The 20,603-nt window shown below is 42.3% G+C and overlaps 1 protein-coding gene across 1 annotated transcript; it reads right to left on the reverse strand.

The window, feature by feature from the left end:
• Positions 1–6,127: 6,127 nt before the first annotated feature.
• Positions 6,128–11,527, reverse strand: LOC146207797 (glutamate receptor 1-like). The gene is made up of 5 exons (XM_084577648.1): positions 11,393–11,527; positions 10,183–10,327; positions 9,810–10,027; positions 7,932–8,215; positions 6,128–6,452 (listed from the first exon to the last, which is right to left on the reverse strand). Exons 1-5 carry the CDS (start codon positions 11,525–11,527, stop codon positions 6,128–6,130), a joined length of 1,107 nt encoding a protein of 368 aa, XP_084433774.1.
• Between the last annotated feature and the right edge of the window lie 9,076 nt (positions 11,528–20,603).

Consider the following 20,603-nt stretch of genomic DNA (forward strand, 5'->3'; position numbering starts at 1 on the left):
AGTGAAAAATTTTGCATTTTTGGGATTCGACCTGCAGTTGCTTTGTATGTGAGGCGAATCCTGCACCCGTACGTTATCAGTGAAGATTATCATTTCAATGGAAATTTAATTTCAATTGCTATTGAAACACCATGTGTTCTGACTGATCGTATTTTAGGAGTGAGAGTTTAATTTGAAATTTTTCAGCCAGGATATCGTCCAAATATGCTTATTTTGCGCTGTAGTCAATGACGTTGTCATCAAGCCCTTAACCCCGAATCCTAAAAGGAAGCCTAACACAACGGCATGATTTGATGTTAACGAAAAATAGCCACTGCGTGGTATTCGCAGAAAGGGGACGACGAAGAAGCCGCAGAAAAGGGATGCGTGAGACGACAAAGAAGTGTTCATAGCTACCAGAAAGCGCGCTAATAGCTAACTTGCGATGCTCACGTACCCATCTGCTGACCGCCGCCTGCGGCTGATCAAATAGGTGTCCTTACTATAGATGAGGATCGCTCCCCACAAGCGCACTACAGAACCAACGAAAACTGCGATTCGTGTTTCTCTCGGGTAACCATGAAAACCAATCCACGTTTAGTGAATTTGTTATAGCAAAGTACGAAAACGAAGCAGTATAAGGAGGCAAAGAGGCAAATTAAGGCCTCGTAAGGAAGCAAGAGAGCATGGCAATGAAAAATCATTTTCGGTACTCTTTAAAGCGCGCACATTTCCAGACATGGGCAGATGTATGTATTCATCATCATCATCATCAGCCTGATTATACCCACTGCAGGGCGAAGGCCTCTCCCATATTTCTCCACTTAACCCGGTTCTGTGCTAGCTGCATCCACTTGACCCCTGCGAACTTCTTAATCTCATCCGCCCACCTAACTTTCTGCCACCCCCTGCTACGCTTTCCTTCCCTTGGAATCCAGTTTGTTACCCTCAGCGACCATCGGTTATCCTCTCTTCGCACTACATGTCCTGCCCATGTCCATCTCTTCTTCTTAATTTCCACTAGAATGTCGGTAACTTGAGTTATTTTCTGACCCACTCTGCATGCTTTCTATCTCTTAATGTTACCCCTACCATTTTTCGTTCCATAGCCCTCTGGGTTGTCACCAACTTAAGTAGAACTCTCTTGGTTAGCCTCCACGATTCAGCCCCATAGGTGAGTACAGGCAAGATGCAACTGTTGTATACTTTCCGCTTGAGCGATACCGGTAAGCTGCTAGTCATAATCTGTGAGTGCTTACTAAATGCGCTCCATCCCAATCTTATTCTTCTTATTATTTCCTTTTCATGGTGCGGATCTGCGGTTACTACCTGTCCTAAGTAGACATATTCGCCTACTACTTCCAGTATTTCGCTACCTAATGTAAACTGCTGTTCCTTCCCGAGGCTGTTGAACATTACCTTAGCCTTCTGCATATTGATTTTCAAGCCTACCTTTCTACTTTTTCTGTCTAGGTCATCAATCATTATTTGGAGTTCATCCCCCGAGTCGCTTAGCAAGGCAATGTCATCAGCAAATCGCAGATTACTGAGGTATTCTCCATCTACCCTTATCCCTAACTGCTCCCATTCCAAGTCTCTGAATACTTCCTCTAAGCAAGCTGTGAATAGTACTGGGGAGATTGTGTCTCCTTGCCTAACACCTTTCTTTATGGGAATTTTGTTACTTTCTTTATGCAGAGCTATGGTTGCTGTGCAGCCACTATATATATATATCTTCCAGCACTTTCACGTACGGCTCGTCTACCCCCTGATTTCGCAATGCCTGCATCACCGCCGAGGTTTCAACTGAGTCAAGTGCTTTTTCGTAATCAATGAATGCTATGTATAAGGACTGGTTATATTCCGAGCATTTTTCTATCACCTGATTGATGGTATGGATATGATCGATAGTAGAGTGCCGTTTCCGAAACCCTGCTTGATCCTTTGCTTGATTGCAGTCTAAGGTTGTTCTGATTCTATTAGTGATTACCTTAGTAAATACCTTATACGTAACAGACAGTAAGCTGATTGGTCTGTAATTTTTAAGGTCCTTAGAGTCCCCTTTCTTGTGAATGAGGATAATGTTTGCATTCTTCCATGGTTCCGGTACCGTCGATGACACCAGGCACTGCGTATACAGGGTGGCCAGTTTTTCTAGCACAATATCCCCCCCGTCCTTCAGCAAATCTGTAGTTATCTGATCCTCTCCAGCTGATTTCCCCCTTTTCATAGTTTCTAGTGCTTTCTTGACCTCGTCCTTCGTCACTGGTGGAACGTCTGACTGTTTTTCCCTACCGCCAATCTCATTACGGTCCTGACTACTTTGGCTACTGTAGAGATCTGTATAGAACTCCTCGGCTACTTTGACTATCTTGTCCATATTAGTGATGACGTTGCCCGCCTTGTCCCTTATCGCATACATCTGGTTTTTGCCTATGCCCAATTTCTTCTTTACCGCTTTAAGGCTTCCCCTGTTTTTTACAGAATGCTCAATTTTGTCTATGTTATACTTCCTTACTTTGGCCACCTTGCGCTTATTGATTAGCTTTGATATCTCGGCCAATTCGATCTGGTCTGTTGGATTGGAAGCTTTCATACTGTATTCAAGTATGTATTCAAGTTGAGGTTATTTCGAATGCCAAGTGGCAATGTGGGCTGCGTGATGTTCTCGTTACCTTAGTTGTGGCGACAGCTTTATTCACAGAGTTCTTCCTTCGTTCATGGCGGTGCATTGTCGTTGCGAACATTTTACAGCTTTAGATAGCGAATGTGATTATTGACGACGTAGTTATGGTAAATGCTGGTCTCTTATAAGATAACGAGTTCTTTCAAAGTCTTTTCAAGATGCATGTCGCTTAAACACTGTAACTAAGTTTTTAAGCTATGGCACGAGCAAGATCGGACAAGATTGTTGGTCGGTGGAGGTGTGCGTAAGAGTGCTTTCGTATTAGAATGTCACGGCAAGTTCGCCATCCAGTGAATGAACGCCATCCTGACGCAAATCGTAATGAAGGGGCCCAAACAAAAGTCGCCAACTACACTTTTAAGTCGGGAATCTAAATGTGGCTACCGTGTTACAAATACATACGGATCCATATAAATAAACTCATGGCACTGCTTCGTGATATGCCTCGTAATTCCGAGGTGTTCTACATCGCGATACTATGCCTACACTCGCTAATCAATCTCAGAGGGATTATTGACGGTGCAAGTTTATTCAAGATGATGGCACTGTATGAATGTGATACGATGCTGAGAACCAACACCTTTTTTTCTGTTGTTGTTTTTTTATTCTGCCCGTTTATTTATCGAAACGAATCTCTCCCATAAATCTGGCATCAGTTTTGGCCAAACATAGGCCCATGTAAGAATAATTAGCAATCAGAATGTCTGCAAAATATATCACTAAGTAGCTGGTAACCACTGCGCCCCTTTGTTACACAATCTGTTCTCGGTGTATATGCAAACTTGACCAGCATAAGCACACTAAGAAAATATGAGTGCACCTCAGATAAAAAGAGGAAAATGCGGGGACCTCGGTGTCTGCCAAGATATCAGCTTCAGAGCAATATCGCAGTTGAACACAAGGCTTCCCCCATCTTTTGGGCGATATGCTTTGCTGAGGCCCGTACATTAGGAGTCTGACGCTATAAGCCTCGACACTTAAAATTGAACACGTTGAACGCCAAACTGCACACCGCGGTAAGATTCCTGAGTATCCTAAAATGTTATACTTTTTTCTTTAATTTAATGCGTTAAACCCTGCCAGCGAGTTTCAAAGAAAGGGGATCAGAAAAACTAGAAAGCAGGTCAACGAAGCTAACGCCAAAAATAAAGCAGCGAGTGCCGGGGAATCGCCAAGCAGCCCTTTTCTCTCACGTCATGAGGCCTGATTTTGAGCGGAAGTCACGTCTGTTTGAACAAATCTCCGGCGTGTTTCATTGGATATCGATCATTCTTTATTGCATCGGGGGACTTTAAAGCAAGAATTTCTCATCTACTTACCTTCCGTGTGGAGCCCAACGTTTGGGGAAGTATTGCTTTGGCAAAAGAATTCGGATATTGTTTCTGGTTAAGCTTTTCAGTGCTCAGCCAGCAGCGTAGTAATCTTGTTGGGGCCCGAAACTTTCAACCTTTATTATTTGTATCGTTCCCACTAAAGACGAGCGCACTCTTTCTGAAAGTCGGGTTCCCTTACTGCCTTCCGGTTTGAGATTGCAGGGAATGGGGGCAATCATAACGTCGGTGCTTACACGTAAAATGATTGGCGTGCTGGAAACATCGACAATATTGCTGGCCAGTAATGACGCATCTTTCACGCTATCTCTGGGATTTTTCTTTTTGCATTTTTTTAAATCCGAGAATGCGATAAACGAACAAAGCATTCCGAGGCATAAGAACTTCACCATCAAATATATACTCTTCTCATATCCGTGTGCGGATGATAATTTTATTTCTTAAACGATGCTTTGTTAACAGTGGTAGGGCGGCGACCTCTACTTTTTGCGGCGATTAGCTCGTTTTGCTTGAACGAGGCTTCTCGAAAATGACAGCCGGTTGAAGAATTGTGGCTTCCACATCTCCAAATTCACTTACAATTATGGCGGCACAGATGCCGCTCTCAAATGAAATCAAATCGAAGGGTTGGAGCCTACAACGCTTAACTCCGAAAAAAAAAATAGCGGATTGCAGCTCACCAAACCGCATTGCCAGGAGCCCCTAAGTATTGGAATGCTCTTGTTTGTTACGGGCATTTTTCCTGACCCAATTATATGAAAATTTCCCGTACCTAGATATGATAAGAAGTATTCAAAGGAAATACAAAAGAAAAGAAAACTGGTGTGAGCGTCCTCAGACTCAGCATAACATGTCTTATACCCCGCCGCTCAAACTTCCCAGAAAGGCGCCTGTTAGTTGTTAGTCCAAAAAGCACGATTCCAACCAGACTGAGTTCTGAACGGCGGCAAGGAGCCGGACGATATGGCCTAAAATTCGTCACAAGCCTATTCGTAAGCTTGACGTACATCCACGGATGTAACCGGAGGCAGCAGACACCGCTTTCTACTCCATATGTTCTTCTAATACCTGAAAAGAGAAAATCTTGGGACCTGTCAGAACACTTGACTCCAGATTCTAATAGTGCGTCCCTCCTAAACTGAATAAAAGAAAGCTCCAGCAAGTAACATGAAGGCAAGTAGATGGTAAAAGAGATTATATTACTTTATATATCCCATTTATGTAAAAGATGGACGAGCGTTCTACATATGCATACGTGAAATACCGTTTGTAAAGTACAATTTAGATTCTTATCTAGAGACACGTTCCAGCTAACGTTTAAACTAAGAAGTGGAGCATGCAGGCAAAGATCTAAAAATCGAAACAACACAAAACCAGGTGTTGTTTAGGTAACATGATATGATTAGAAGTTGTTCATCAATCTAGATCGACGATTGCGTCATTCTTTCATAGTATTGCTTGCTACTCCCATACCTGCGTCTGCACGCAACTAGATACCTCTTGGAGTCATCTAGATGCATGACGACTGTGAGCATCCCCGAAGATGCATTGCTATGGTAACATGCACGTAAACTCTGTCACAGCAGGAGGCGCGATGAAAGGGCACTGCAAACAGCACAAGATGGCGCCTCCAGTGCCAGCGTTGGGGCAGCGGCTTTTCTTGCTTCGCCGCCGCCGAATACGATAAGAACATCAGGCTTCTTGTGATTTAATTAGGTAAGTACCCCAAACAAACTTGGTACTAAATATACTAACCACAAAGAGCCATTTCTGTGCGAAATTTCAGCTGCAAGAATTCCGCAGTTAAGCTGAAAGCAGCATTCAACAGGGCGCCTGTAATTGTGCAACGCGCTCTACGTTGCGCTCGCGGCTATGAATGAATGAATAACTGAGGCGCTTTTCCGCAATTAGGCGTGCGCATCGCATAGTAAGAATGGCAAACGTAGATCTCCATCTACATCGAAGCGCGGCGAATGGAACGGGAGTCTTGAGATGCGAGCGCCTGAAGTGCGAAAGATTGCTTCATGGCGGGGCACACCTAGTTTATGGCGCCCTTCGCAAAGCGACACTCGCGACCAGGACCTTTGGGAAATAATATAGGAGGCTATGACCAGAGTCAGCACTCTGTGCGCTAAGCCTCATTTTTGGGTGTGTCGGCGCCACCTTGGTGCTGGCAGCGCGCCTTCTGCCTCGTGATGACACGTGCGAGTCTGTAGCGACGGCCGTTCGCCATCCGGAGAAGGCACAGCTCCAGAAGGAACACCATTATGGAGAACACAGCCATTATGGCCCACAAAGCGAACATTGCCGCCATGTCGTCGTAGCGAAGCACCTTGAAGGATAGCTCGTTGGCTTGCGGCGTGCCGGCCCCTTGCATTGCTTGGCACCGGTGCCATTCCTTCATGCCGTCGTGGAACCACTTGAGGTGCAAACCTGACTCCATGATCGCCCTCATTCTGCAGGGAAAGCACAGCGCTAAAGTTGGAGAATGGCACAATGCGGTTTCTGGAAACAAAAAAAAAAAAGGCGAAAAAACGTCACGAGCTTTTTTTCTATATATAAATGGCAGCTTACAAGGTGGTACTTATAGCTTTCTAAAAGTATGCATTTATTCTCGTCGAATTTTGAACAAAGACGGAGAGTAACAAAAGCGTCTCATCAGAATTTACGTCAGTGAAGCAAACATGAACCTTTCCGGTTTGCTTCCAGTGGCTAATTAGAAAGTAGTGCTTCCCTTCTACCACTAGCCTCTACAATTTGTGGGAACTGGGGAACGCTTTAAATCTTTATAATCTTTTATAATTTTTATAATCTTTTTTTTATTTTATAATTTTTATTTTCTATATAATTTATAATTATAATTTATAATTTATAATTATAAAATTTTTATAATCTTTTTAAATCTTTTTGTTTAAATCTTTATAGATAAATTTGGAGCACAAGCTCCACCATATGCTAGAAATCTTCTCCCCTGAGAAGTACTATCTAATTCGCTCGACGCTGTGACTCGGCAGCTAGGACGCTAACTGCTAAACCAAAGGACTTGGGAGCAAATTTCAGCCACGGTGGTCGTGTTTCCGTAGAGGCTAAAAGCAAGGCTCCGTGTACTCTGCAATGTCAGTGCACGTTAAAGAGCTTCGAATAGTCGCAATTTCCGGAGCCATCCACCACGGCGTCCCTCATAGCCCGAGTGGCTTTTGGATGTTAAACCCTAACCATGATTTTTGAACTCACAACCTCTGGCTGTTAAAGAAACGTGCATGCACAAAGTCGTACTATTTCTCGATCCCACCACGACAGTGCGTGGTGTGTCTATTGGAGGTAACATATGCCATCCGCACTTAGTCTTTTCCAGTCTGAATAAATAAAAGTAAAATGCAGTGTTAACAGTCACATTCGTCTAGAGGTAGAGAATAATTCTCCTTTGAAGCCTAGATTACAATATATCCGCTAATTTGAAGTCTGTCAATTGTACACTTAAGCCATGTAATTTTCATCAACTTGCTGAAGGGTTTTGTCCCTAATTCCCCCCCCCCCCCCCCTCAAATGATATTTTCCTGCTCACAACTTTCCACACATTTCTTCATCTTGCTGCACAAGGAAAAAAAAAAAAGAAACGTCTGCAGTGCACTTGTTAATGAGAGCTATATTACAAACGTTGCTTATAAGCAAAAGAATTGAAACATACAAATTACGTGCGATTACAATACAGGGTACCTAATAAACTTCAATCGTAACTAAGGCATTAATGTTTTGTCAAGCTCCAAACAAGTATGGCCTGTTGAGGTAGCTAGCTGTACTACATTTTCTATTTAATATTTTAGCTTCTCCCATAACGTCGAGTATCATCTATCAACACCGAAGTTCTTTCTATGCGTGGGTTGACCGGTGTAAAATAAAATTTCCATAGAAGAACCAGGGATGTGAAAACTCACTTGCGGTGGATCCTACGTTCAAGATGTGGGGGCATGTTCTTGGCGTGATTCATGGACAAGAAGCGGGTGAAGAGGAGCTCTGGCGCGACGTAAAGCCTTCCTCCGGTGAGCCGACACTGCTTGGCCAGCATGTGTAGGGTGACATCCCTGTCGCTGACAATGGCTGCTCGGCCACGGTACAGTTGCTCCATAGCATCTTCAGAAAACATTTCACTGATGAAAACCGGTCCACCGTAGCGATAAACCTGGCTTGTCAGTGCCCGGAGAAGCGGTCTTGAAGATGTCTTAGACACGAGAACGTAAGTGGGAGTAAAAGAAATTGAATAAGCATCTAATGCTCTCGAAAGATCACGTGTGTGATGGACAACAGAACAGCTAACGCAGCACACGCATGCCGCTATTTGATGCGATATTAGGTGCACTTTTGAAATTTTTTTAAGAGAAACGAAATATTTCACACACACACACACACACACACACACACACACACACACACACACACACACACACACACACACACACACACACACACACACACACACACACACACACACACACACACACACACACACACACACACACACACACACACACACACACACACACACACACACACACACACACACACACACACACACACACACACACACACACACACACACACACACACACACACACACACACACACACACACACACACACACACACACACACACACACACACACACACACACACACACACACACACACACACACACACACACACACACACACACACACACACACACACACACACACACACACACACACACACACACACACACACACACACACACACACACATATATATATATATATATATATATATATATATATATATATATATATATATATATATATATATATATATATATATATATATATATATATATATATATATATATATATATATAACAGAGGCAAAGCCTGCTGTTCAGTTATTCTTTTAATGTCTTTAACAGAGGCAAAATAAAGAGTTATTTTGTTTTCGCAATGCACCTAAAAATGAACTGAGAAATTAGCAAAAGTTTCTAATCCACATAATCTATACCGTTATTTCAGTCGTTACATGAAATATGTTACATGTAAATGAAAGGAACTCAACACAAGCAGGCACTGAAAAGTTGTACAAATAATTCGTTCAGTCACAGGATGTAAACATTGAATTTGTATTTTCTTGATGGGAAATTCTGTGAATAGAATGCGTAAAATGACTATTCTGTGAAACAACAGAAAAAGCGATTTGAACATTGAATATATGCGCCATAACAATTACTGCGGTGTTTCATCAATGCATTCAAATATTTAAATATGAGCAGTAGGCTTGAAATTAAAGCGCAAATGTCGGAGCTATATTTTGGTATGTTGCCGCTTTGTCAGAGGAGAACTAAATTGGCTAAAATAAATGGGACCTCGAATTTATTACATTTCACTGTAGGAACCTTTTATTATCTCAATGGTACACACTGAACACATGAAACAAGATGACAACCGGTAGTCTCGTCGACTTCCGGTCGCTGCCTGTGTTTAAAATTCAAATACTAACAATCAATTGAGGGAGTCAGTAAAACTAGACAGCTGAATGTTATTAAGGTATTCTAAACCCACATCTGCCGCCGATCTCTTTTTCCTATGCAGTGAATTGTAAAGGAGTTGGAGAAGAAATAGTGAGGCTCACGATGAGTAAAAAGTCTTTAATGAGTGGATTTGGACTATTTTCTGTGTGTTAAGGGCCACATTAGCTATAGGAGGCCTTTTAAAATAAATATGTATCGATTTACGTTGAATTACAGAAACGCAAAACAAATCTTCAAACATCATATCAAGACGGGCGCTTACCTTAACGTACGCTTCGAATGCGGTATCCCTCCAGATAAGTGGACGTATGTCGGGATGAGACGCAATGTCTTCGGCTGATCGGAATCGCGGCGGCTCGCTCTTGATGGCCATGCTTGCCTTGAGCTGGCCAGCGAAGCCGTTGGTGAGCACCAATACTGTGAGCCACCAGATCGAGAAGAGGAGTCGACCGGCGTCTGTCCTCGTCTGAATCACGTGCCCTGGAGGCCCAGACGAAGACCGACACTCCTAAAATGTAGGCTTTCCAAATACACTCCTCGAATGACCTATTCACAAAGCCTAGTGCTATTTTAAGATCAGTCGAAACTGCGCTACGTGACCACACAAGACGGGAAATTAAAGATTGCTTTCTTACCCTCGTAAGAGAAAGAACGGAGAATGTCCCAGGTGTTCTCGTACAACTCAAGAACGAAGCAGTTTCTGTTCCGATGTCTCCTTTTTTCGATGAACGCGAGAGCGGCGGATACAAGCGGAATGCAGGCGATAATGAGAGCCCACACCTGTGGGAAATAGCGATGTGGTAACTCGTTAGGCGACACAGGGTTAGAAAGTAGAAGATAACATTTGCAATGAGTGTTGACTGAAAGAGCTCTCAAATAATGGTCGTCACCGGAAAAAAAGAAGCGGTAGCGTCGTTTAGTGCTCAGTGCTGCTGACAAGTATTCGCTAGCCTTTAAGCACCACTTCAATGATTTTTCTCTTTAAAGTGTCAGCCCTGAACGAGCTTTATTTTCGCATAGGTGGACAGACAATAAATAATCTTATCTGATGTGTTGGTGAGATGATATAAAATAGTCTTAACTTGCTACATATATTTTCGGGAATAAAGACGCTTGCTTTAGTATAAAGACCGAGAAATGTTTATTTGAACACTATGAATACCAAATAACGCCTTTATGTAACCGGTCAGACTCGCCATTTAGCAGCAATAGGTTTTCATGCAGCGTTCCTCGGTTGAAGGTTTTCGTTGGTACATATTTACACAGCACTGCTGGTATGCAGGTAACAACGGGAACCAATCCCATCTACGCTGTTTTCGTCAGCGTAGGCGCTGTCATTGGAGAGAAAATGTTAATCAGTGAGCGGAAAGTGACATCTCTGAGGCCTGCACACGGAAAACATCTCTGAAAAGAGCCTTAATGTGAAAAGAGGGCCAGGTTTAAGCTTTCCGTGTGTGCTTTCGTTGAAGCGTGCACATATTATTATGGGGCGGCAAGCCGATGAACTCAGAGAATAGAAGACAGAGAGATGTCCGATGACAGTGAGATGAATTTTAAAGAAACGCGGCGGGACTAGCGAGACCGCTCCTGACCTCGCCACTGCCCGCTTCTTCCTCGCCCCTAACAGTGCAATAAAAACACCTCGAATCAAGCTGGGCTGTAGCCTGTCATTTTCGGATAATGAATTCCTAGCAATCAACCATTTGAGAGACGTCGAAAAAAGAATGCAGTAGCTTGCGTTTCATGTTCAGCGAGTCGCATATGTTGTCCTTGTGACGTGCAGCTGTAATAGTACCGTGAGCAAATAAGGCTTGCTTTCAGCGAGACGCAACATGACGTACATACCTCCCACTCGAAGACAAACAGATAGCTAAATACGTTGATCGAGGGCTCTCCGGCCACGGCGATGAGTCCGCATTCACTGGTGTACAGGAAGGGCGCGTAAGTAGCCACCAAGGCTCGGTCTTCACGCATGAGCATCGGGGCTGCGGCCAAGTCTACTGCCTGTTCATAGCAGAGCGCGAAGAAAATGTACAAAATAAATTCTAATTATTTTTCGGCACTTCTAAACATTCTTACTGATGCATTTTTAAAGATGATATTTCAGGACGAAAGTCTAGCCTACTTCAATGATAAACTGGAGGTGACTCTAAAATAAAAGTGAACTGATTTTCATTATTAAGCCATTGACTGCACCATAAGAATGAGTGTAAAATACTTTCCCGGTTTTTTTTAATTAGTTTTTGTCCAGGGGGATTATGCTCGATCATTAATCATTTCCATCAATAGAGCGTAAAGAACAGGATTGGCTCTTGCGTGTAAACTTACTGTTCCCAATCCTGTTGGAGCTAGAGAGCTAAATATGAAATGGTGCTGTGTCTTCGAAGGTTTGACTTTGTTAGGTGATCTGTTGTTCAAGGGACGTACTGGCACAAAACGAACCTGCATGGCTATTTTAGCGTGTTATCTATAGTCACACTAATAAATGAAAGCGTACATAAGGTCACTGAAGCCTTAATACCCTCCTTGGCGTGGAGCACCAAAGCCACACATGGGCATGTAGAAGTGCGAAGGCATACCGACGCCTTTTTATATTCTTGTGCAATCGTGACACATATTTATCACAATTTTTCACTAGCTATACAATTAAGTATTAGTACTTCTTCTGGACGGGAAGATAATTGGAGCCACGTTATCCGGAATAGTAACTGAGCTTCCCCACAACTACTTGTGCGATTTTATTTTAAGCTAGGCCAAAATATTCTGCAGTCACTCGCTTGCCATTTTTACCATATTGCGACATTGTTTTTTTTTTTTTTTTGCTCTCGTCTACATTTTGAAAACATATAATCATCGGCGACTGAATTTAGAAAATAAGACCCTTCACATGTCACGTGGTAGTGATAAGGCTGTCGGCGCAATCGAGGAAACTCGGAGTTCATTGTAATGATGTCTTGATTAGGCTGGTTTGCGCCAGCAAAAATGACGAACCCATGCAGCGAGGACGATAAAAATGACAGCGCTCGGCGCTCGTCTAACTACAAATGACCTCATAACTCGTCAGCGCTCAACTTAAATACGGCGAAGAATGATCTAGTAACCTGCCAAAGGAACCTGGAAACATCTGGAACGGTACGGAAACAGTCGTGCATCTCTGCGATGACTCGGGAAAAATCTCATCGCATCTCGAGCTACAAAGAAAGTGATAAAGCAGCCTCTTCGCGACAATGAGCATGAGCATGGTCGTTCCGAGCGCTGCATTCACAGTGATAAGGCTGATGTAAAAAACAATGTTTGCAATAGATCGCGGCAAGACGTTGTCTGAAATTTCATATCCGTTGAGTGCAAAGCTGAGCTCTGGTGTCAGATCGTTCACAAGACTAGCATCAAACATAGAAATAGAAATAAGCGACACACCAAGGTTTGCTATCTTTTTTTAATGCTTGCTGCGTGTTAGAGGAAACGAGAGCTTTGTTGTAAACACGAAGGATGAAGCAGCTACCACAACGGGAACAAAACTGTGTAAGCCTAGGTGTCTTGAACAGAATGTCTTGTGCTACCCTCCATTTATTAGACGAAAGCCTCCTATGAAATATTTCGCCGTATGTTTTGCATACGCTATCAAAAGTGTGATTTCGTTTTTTAGCCGGATAATCATGAGGCATTCTTTTTTTTCCCTATGTGTGTAACGGCGCTAAACATCACGAACCGCAGTGGGAATTTGAAGTACATGCCATTGGTTCCTTCTTGTCATCAGAGCTGGTCACTGTGAGCTTAAGAAGCATTATTTAAGTGAAATTGTCCAGCTTGAAGAAACAGCAGGCCAACTTTACTAACCTGTCCGGCAACTTTTCATCACACACTGCATTTTCTCCTTATTACATATTAAAACATCCGCAAAGCGGTGTCTATTATTGACGTCAGAGATATGACATTGCTCTCTAATATCCAGGAAATCTGAGCATGTTTATATTTAGTAAGGTGCTATAGATTAGGTTTCACCTCATATTCTAAAGCCAAGTAGTAATGTCTTTTTTCTGCAAACGTAATCGCTAGAGATATTTTATAGCACGCACTCGCTAAATTTACTATCCAGCAAAACCACGTGCTGATAACTGCTTAATGTTATCATAGCGACCAATCGCACATCAGCTCCCACTCATTTCTAATAAACGTACTCTTACAGCATTACTATAAAACGAACCATCAATGTTTAGGTTTATGGCGAAGTCTTTCGGTCGGTTGATAACATGAACTTAAGGAGGCAGCATGTCAGAATAAAATTACGACGCGTATCACAACAAAACGGACAAAAGTTGCTGAATAATCCTCGACAGGAGCTTAAATCTTTGTATTGAAGTCACGTAATGCTTTTCCTGAGTTATATTCAACATGCATTACTTGCATGCAACATGCATGCAACATGCAGAGAGCATCAATTAGGCACTCGCGTTTCTTGTGGTGCAGCTTGACACAAACAGAAATTTACAGTTTTGTCATGACGAGTCACCCAGGAAAAGAATGCTGAAATTCTGCTCAAACTGCAAGGCATTGTGAGGGTGAAGACCAAAAACTATGCAATTGCAAGTATGCAAATTGCACCAATGTTTGATAGCTTGTCCTGCATGCTTTTATACACATCTTAATTGTTCGTCGATCGATGTTAATTTTACTACAATTTAGGTATCTCATTAATTGCAGTCTATAAAGCCGCCTGATAGACTTTGTCGGCATGCAGGGCTGAATTACTCACTCCGCTCTCCAAGAGTCCCATGATGCCGTTGTAAGAGCCGTTTGCAAGGCTGACGCCAAACGATAGTCGTGAGTCGTACACAATGTCGTAGCTACCGAACGAGATTGAAAAGAAAGCTAAAATCAATCAATACCCCATTCCGAGTGACGCTGAGCAATCTAATGGCAAAAATATTGAACGTTGGCACATATCTCAATGTTTTCTCATCACCTTGGGAAGCATTTAGTGTGATCGCATGCAATCATTTTATAAGCAGGATAGTTTGCGACGCAGTGTCATGATAATCACCATAATCCCAAAAAATATTTCGGGACTCCAGTTTTTTCACAGTGACAAGTTAGCATAGTACCATCGAATTACGTGCGGCTTATGTTTATGTACAGCCTGGAAACCTAGTCACTAAAGAGATATTTTCATGTCCCGGTGGCAGCACCAGCAATCAGAATGGTGGCAACGCAAGCGAATTGCTCTCGTATTTCCACTTGATTTATGTTGCATCCCCTACAATTGTCATGTAGCTTTGATGAAACGCGTGGGTACAGAGGAGAAATGAATCGCTCAAACGATGAAAACTACAGCCAGTCGGCACCATTGGTTAGTTTACACTGCAACTTCATTTCATAAACATTTCAAATTCTAGCCTGTGTCCATTATTCACCTTTGCAACAACATGTTCATGTAGCTAGTATTCCAAGTTTTTCTTTATTTTCACTTAATATAATTGCCTTGAATTTTTATATTTACTATGCCAGAAATATTTTAGACCAATAAGAAGGGTAAACAGGTAGTCAGTTGCTGCTGCCACAGTAGTTTATTACTTTTTACCTTATTATTTTACAAAAACCCGCCGCATTTCTCATGCCGAAAACATTTTTCCGTCTCCATCAGCCACATATTATAGTCAAATACTTGTTAATTATAACTGTTCTTGAAAAGAGTGCAAATTAATTAGGTAATGGGCATTCATTCAGATATTTTTGTGCAACCATCACTCGAACTTAAACTATCATGTCACTCCACTTATCCCCCGTATGCCAAGCGTAGCCATCTATCTTCACCGCATTTCTTAACCGAGTGTCGCATCTTTATTACACTGACTCCGACTACCTTTGGTTTTCAAGATGTCATACTCAGGTTTTCATACCCAAAATATAGCCTTTTCATGCACGGAATAACACAAATATTATGGCAACCATTAAAGAGGTTTTTCTGACCAAAGGCATATGGTGTACAATTTTTCCATTCTTAATCGTTGCTCTGTAGCCTGTGTACTTTGTGATAACGACTGCAAGCTAGCACTTTTTGCTTCTCATGTCCTGCTGATCAAGTCTTGTCTTTCTTTCATATATGTTTTGATCAAACAAATAACAACATAGCTGGGGAATATATGAATAACTTATACCGCAATATATTTAAAGACACGGTCGACGCCTTTCTTTGATAATATAGTATCGCTCATCTTGCAGTCACAATGACATAAAACTCGTTCACTGCGAGGATATGCTTAGCTGTTGAGATTTTTAAACTTCCTTTCCGTACTTGCTGCCGGCTTCCCCGTATGTTTTTTTTTTTTTTTTTTTTTTTCTAGAGAGAATTTAGCCTCACGTCTGCCGGCATTCACCAGCCACTAACTATTTTTACGGGACTCCTCAGCGGAGCTCATTGTAATGGTGAGCCATATGCTTTGGTGCTGCCGCACCTGAATGGTACATAATCAGCCAGCGCCTGCAGTATCAGTCCGAAAATTCCAGCCACGTGCACCTTTCCGCCCCTGCGGCCTTTCATCACATATGGTGGAGCCTGCGTAGATCACAAATGTGGTGCAGTAATATTACATAGGATGGATAACCATTACTCAATTCTACCGCCGCTAAATGTTTCAGCAGAAGCAGAAAGCTCTACACAAGTGCCACATCATATGATATTGAAACAACACACACACACACACACACACACACACACACACACACACACACACACACACACACACACACACACACACACACACACACACACACACACACACACACACACACACACACACACACACACACACACACACACACACACACACACACACACACACACACACACACACACACACACACACACACACACACACACACACACACACACACACACACACACACACACACACACACGCACACACACACACGCACACACACACACACACCACGGCGCTTCAATATATACGTTGCCATCCTATTTAGGCTAAGCATAGCATTTAAATTCACTACACAGCCGTACTGGGGGTCTTTTAAGTGACCGTTCTTAGAGTCGAAATCTGAGGGACGTGCTATTTTCTAGTTTTGCGAAAGCATTTCGGCATTAGGTATATTTATTAAATGAGTTTTGCTTAATCATTAAGATGCATATCTGCTTAATTTGAAAGCTGATTCAAAACGCCTTAACATTTATGATTAGAAATTCTGCTGCCTTTCTTCCGCATTTGTTTTCTATTTTTGATCATCTTCCGTTCTTGTTGTACACCTCTAATATCAAAGGAAAGTCATCGCCGGTAAAGCTGTTTGATTTCAGTTCTCCCGTTTGAAAGGTAGCTTCTCGTTGCAGTTATTGGCTTCTATTTTCGCAAACACACGGAGGAATGGAAAACAATTATTAAATTACATCGATTCACCATATGAGGTTCATATATCACTAGAGGGCTTTTAGGAAAACACTACACCATTTGTACTCCCGCGTTTTAGTGCGTTATCTGTGCACTCTATATCTTAAATATCGGATACCTACATTTATTATCAAAGTATTTTGGCCGCTAAACGAAAGCTTGAGGAATTCTTGGGAAATACAGGCGCAAAGTTTGCAAGCCATTATCGTTTTTAAGGTACATGAATGATAAGCAAAAGCGCAACTCGGTCTTGCAAATCCGAGATGTTACCTGTGCTAACCATGTATGAGCCATTTTTACGCCCAGGAAGGTTGAAACCGTCAGCTCTTAATTTTCTGCAATTATCATCAGTTTTTCATTTCTTACCTACAATTCTTGACGTGAGGCACATGGTATCTTAAGGCGTTTACGAAATGAATGATCATACGGGGCACTCTGCCCAAGTGCTGAGCTCTGTAATGTGAACTGAAAAACCAGAATCTTCAGCTACGCACCAAAAACAAGCTATGCGATATCTGAACAGCTTCGGCGCCGAAAAAAAAAATGTATTACTGTGTACTCACGGTTGTAAATGTCACACGGAGATGTGAAGAATTTGAAGTCATTTCGAAGAGCTCTTCGGCCTCAAAAACTTGAGAGGAAGGCACAGCCACCTTTAAGTACAGACACCAAAGTGTTGCATTGCGAAAAAATACTGCCTTCGAATCGCTCCTTTATAGAACAGTCATATTATACCAAGCAATAAAGGAAAGGGTCCTGTACCATTCGTTTAAATAATGGCCGAAATGATTCCGTCATACACTACAGTGATGGTGTTTTGCGAGGTAGAAACAGCCGATTAGAGCCTCGCATTGTTTCTGGCAAAGATATGTGCATACTGAACACATGACATATTCTAAAATTGAGCCGATGGACCTTTGGAGTATAATTTTTACTCAATATCCACTCCGGAATTGTGTACATTTGGCGGTGAAGCAACGCTTAGAAAAAAAATTAGCTCAACGTAATATGCTGCAATAAACAACTAGGAGGCATGTAGATAACGACGTGCTATATAGAGAGAATCATCCACTGGCACTTGGGATTACGTTTCGTATTTTATTCGCAGATATCAGGAAAATTACTTATCGATTTAGGAGCTTCGTATTTTCAAGATATCATTAGTTGACTCTGCAAAAATTTCGTTCATCCTTCTTGTCCCCAGATAATCTCGGATATTTGCCTTCACTTTTAGCCTGTAGTGCTTCGTTGCTTGTAGCGCAAGCAAAGTAAGAAGGCAGTAAAGTGCAGCACGATATGCCTTTGATCGCCCACTTCTAATATGAACACAGCTTGAAGCAGCCAGCGTAGAATTACTATATAGGCAAAACCTATACAAATGCGCCTCGCTTTTCCTTTGGACTTGAAGAAAGTTAGTGCCATAGGCGCACCGGCACCGCTAAATGACGAATACTTTGCGGTCAACGCAATATCGGTCCTGTTTTGCCCCCGCATATCGCCGACGGGATTGGCATTTCCCAAAGAGCGGCACGTAGATGCTGGAACTGACAGTTCCTGTATCTTGTTCTCGACGTTTCGAATGCTCGAATTTTTTCGTCACCAAAACTGCGTACTGCTAATGTTCTTAAAACGGCTCTACTGACGCCGCCTTTTGACTATGTTCTTGTCCAATAGTAAAAGGCTAACATTGATGTAAGTGACCCCGATGAATGAGCATTCTTAGCACTATTGGCGGGCCCAAGGACAATACTGGCCCACTTCACCGCTTTTAATTTTCGCCGGGCCCGATGATGGCGGCCACGGGGCCGCTACAAGTGAGCATAAATTTCAGCTTCTTTGCGTATCATTTGCTAAATAAATTATTGGACAAGTTCCCCATCAGACAGCAGAGCGAAACTTATTTTCACTCAGTGCCCTTGGCATCCGAATATTGTCAAATCAGAGGATATAATTACGCCAAGTATAAATTGAATGAAATGTTACAATACCTGGAAAGGTAGAAATCGGCCACCGCTTAGAGGACTACACCGAGTAAGAAATCCCCGTAGAGCTTCGCGTTTCAATAGCTTTCCTCGACGAGCGGCAGTACCTGAAAAAAAAAGAGAATAAAATGCCAAAAGGTAAGATTTGCGAACACATTGCTAAGAATGAATCCCACTTGAGGAAATTTGCTGTTTGGATATCCGTCCATGAACAGTGTTCTCTGAAATTTAGAACAAACTAAAGCTGTATTTTCATATGTGACAGCCTATTCGTAAGCCGCCAAAGGCCGTTACAATAAACAGCACCGGGTAGATAAGTGTGCCGACACCTTAAGCATATCGCTTCCTTACTGTCAACTCTAATTGATATCCAAGGCGATTTTATCGCTAAACTATATGTCAAACAGCTCTTTATTTATTTATGTCCAAGAATTACGTATTACTCTCTTATATATAATTTAACTAAAAATAAACTCTCCATGAAATCATAACTCTTGAGGGTTACCAACGAGCACGGTAGCCGGAGTAGAAGCTCCTTATCATCCACTTTCAGTGGTCTTCCGTTACCACGTCGCTTTAATCGGAAACCATGAGCCTTCCGATTGTTTTAACTGGAAGAGTGAGCAATCTACATGAACGCTAGTACACACTCCGTGTAAGCATATATAACCGGTCTTGCTGAGCTTCCCGATCTCTCTACACACACTCCAATAACCGTCAGATGATCGCGGTAACCAATTGCGCTGCCTTAGGCGAATGCTTAATACGGTATGCGTACCTTGGTGAACTTCATACTAAGCGAACACAACACAACTGCATGAAAAAGCCATCTTTCTTTCTGCGCTACTCAAACGTGTCCTACTGTAACTTGCCTGAATTAAAACGTGGTTTAAAATCAAAGTGGCCGATACTTTTCTCTGTAAAAAAAAAAATAATATTTCATGTTACCGCATAAGGGGTGCACTCACAAGTGCAAAAGTCGCTAACAGCTGCGAAGTGCTTGACGCTATGTTGAAAGCTTCCTCTGCCAAGCATCTACCTAGTCACAGCCACTTCTCTCTTTAAATATAAATAGCGAAGTGGCTTCCGGGAGGCTTGTTTCCTGTTTATCGAGATTTTTTTTTCCGATGGGCACAGCTGAAAACTGACATCGGGCCGAGCGGAGAAGAACCTTGGTTCAGCGCAAGTAAATGAGGCCAAATGTTACTTTTCCGTGTCAGTGTGTAGCCCTAATGTATGAAAGAAAATAAACTCTGCGCTCAATGGTACTGATGCCCCCTTTTCGAACTCATAAATAGAATATAGAAGATGTTTCAAGAACTGAGCGACTGGAAGTAAAAGACAATTTGTAGTCATTATGCAGAATGAATAATGAGCTTCGGAAAATTGAATCGCACCATGGTTTCTTCTCTAAATTATGCGTTTGAAACTCTCGGAACAAGGGCTCTTCCCAGAGATGACGTAACAATCTGATTAGTCTTATCATGTTTTCGACAACCGTTTTGCCCGAGCCAAATTCAAATGAGTGTCTTTATCGCTTTCTTACAGTCTAGCAACCACTATGCTTTAGTTCTTTTGGCCTTGACTGCTTTTGCTGGCTCAATGAATCATGTAGAGTCTCGCAGAAATAAAAATAGAGTTTTACGGATAATTTAAGACAGCTGATAAGGC

The sequence above is a fragment of the Amblyomma maculatum genome, chromosome 1 (assembly GCF_055883805.1).
Source record: "Amblyomma maculatum isolate TAMU_Amacu chromosome 1, ASM5588380v1, whole genome shotgun sequence".
Classification (NCBI taxonomy): Eukaryota; Metazoa; Arthropoda; class Arachnida; order Ixodida; family Ixodidae; genus Amblyomma; species Amblyomma maculatum.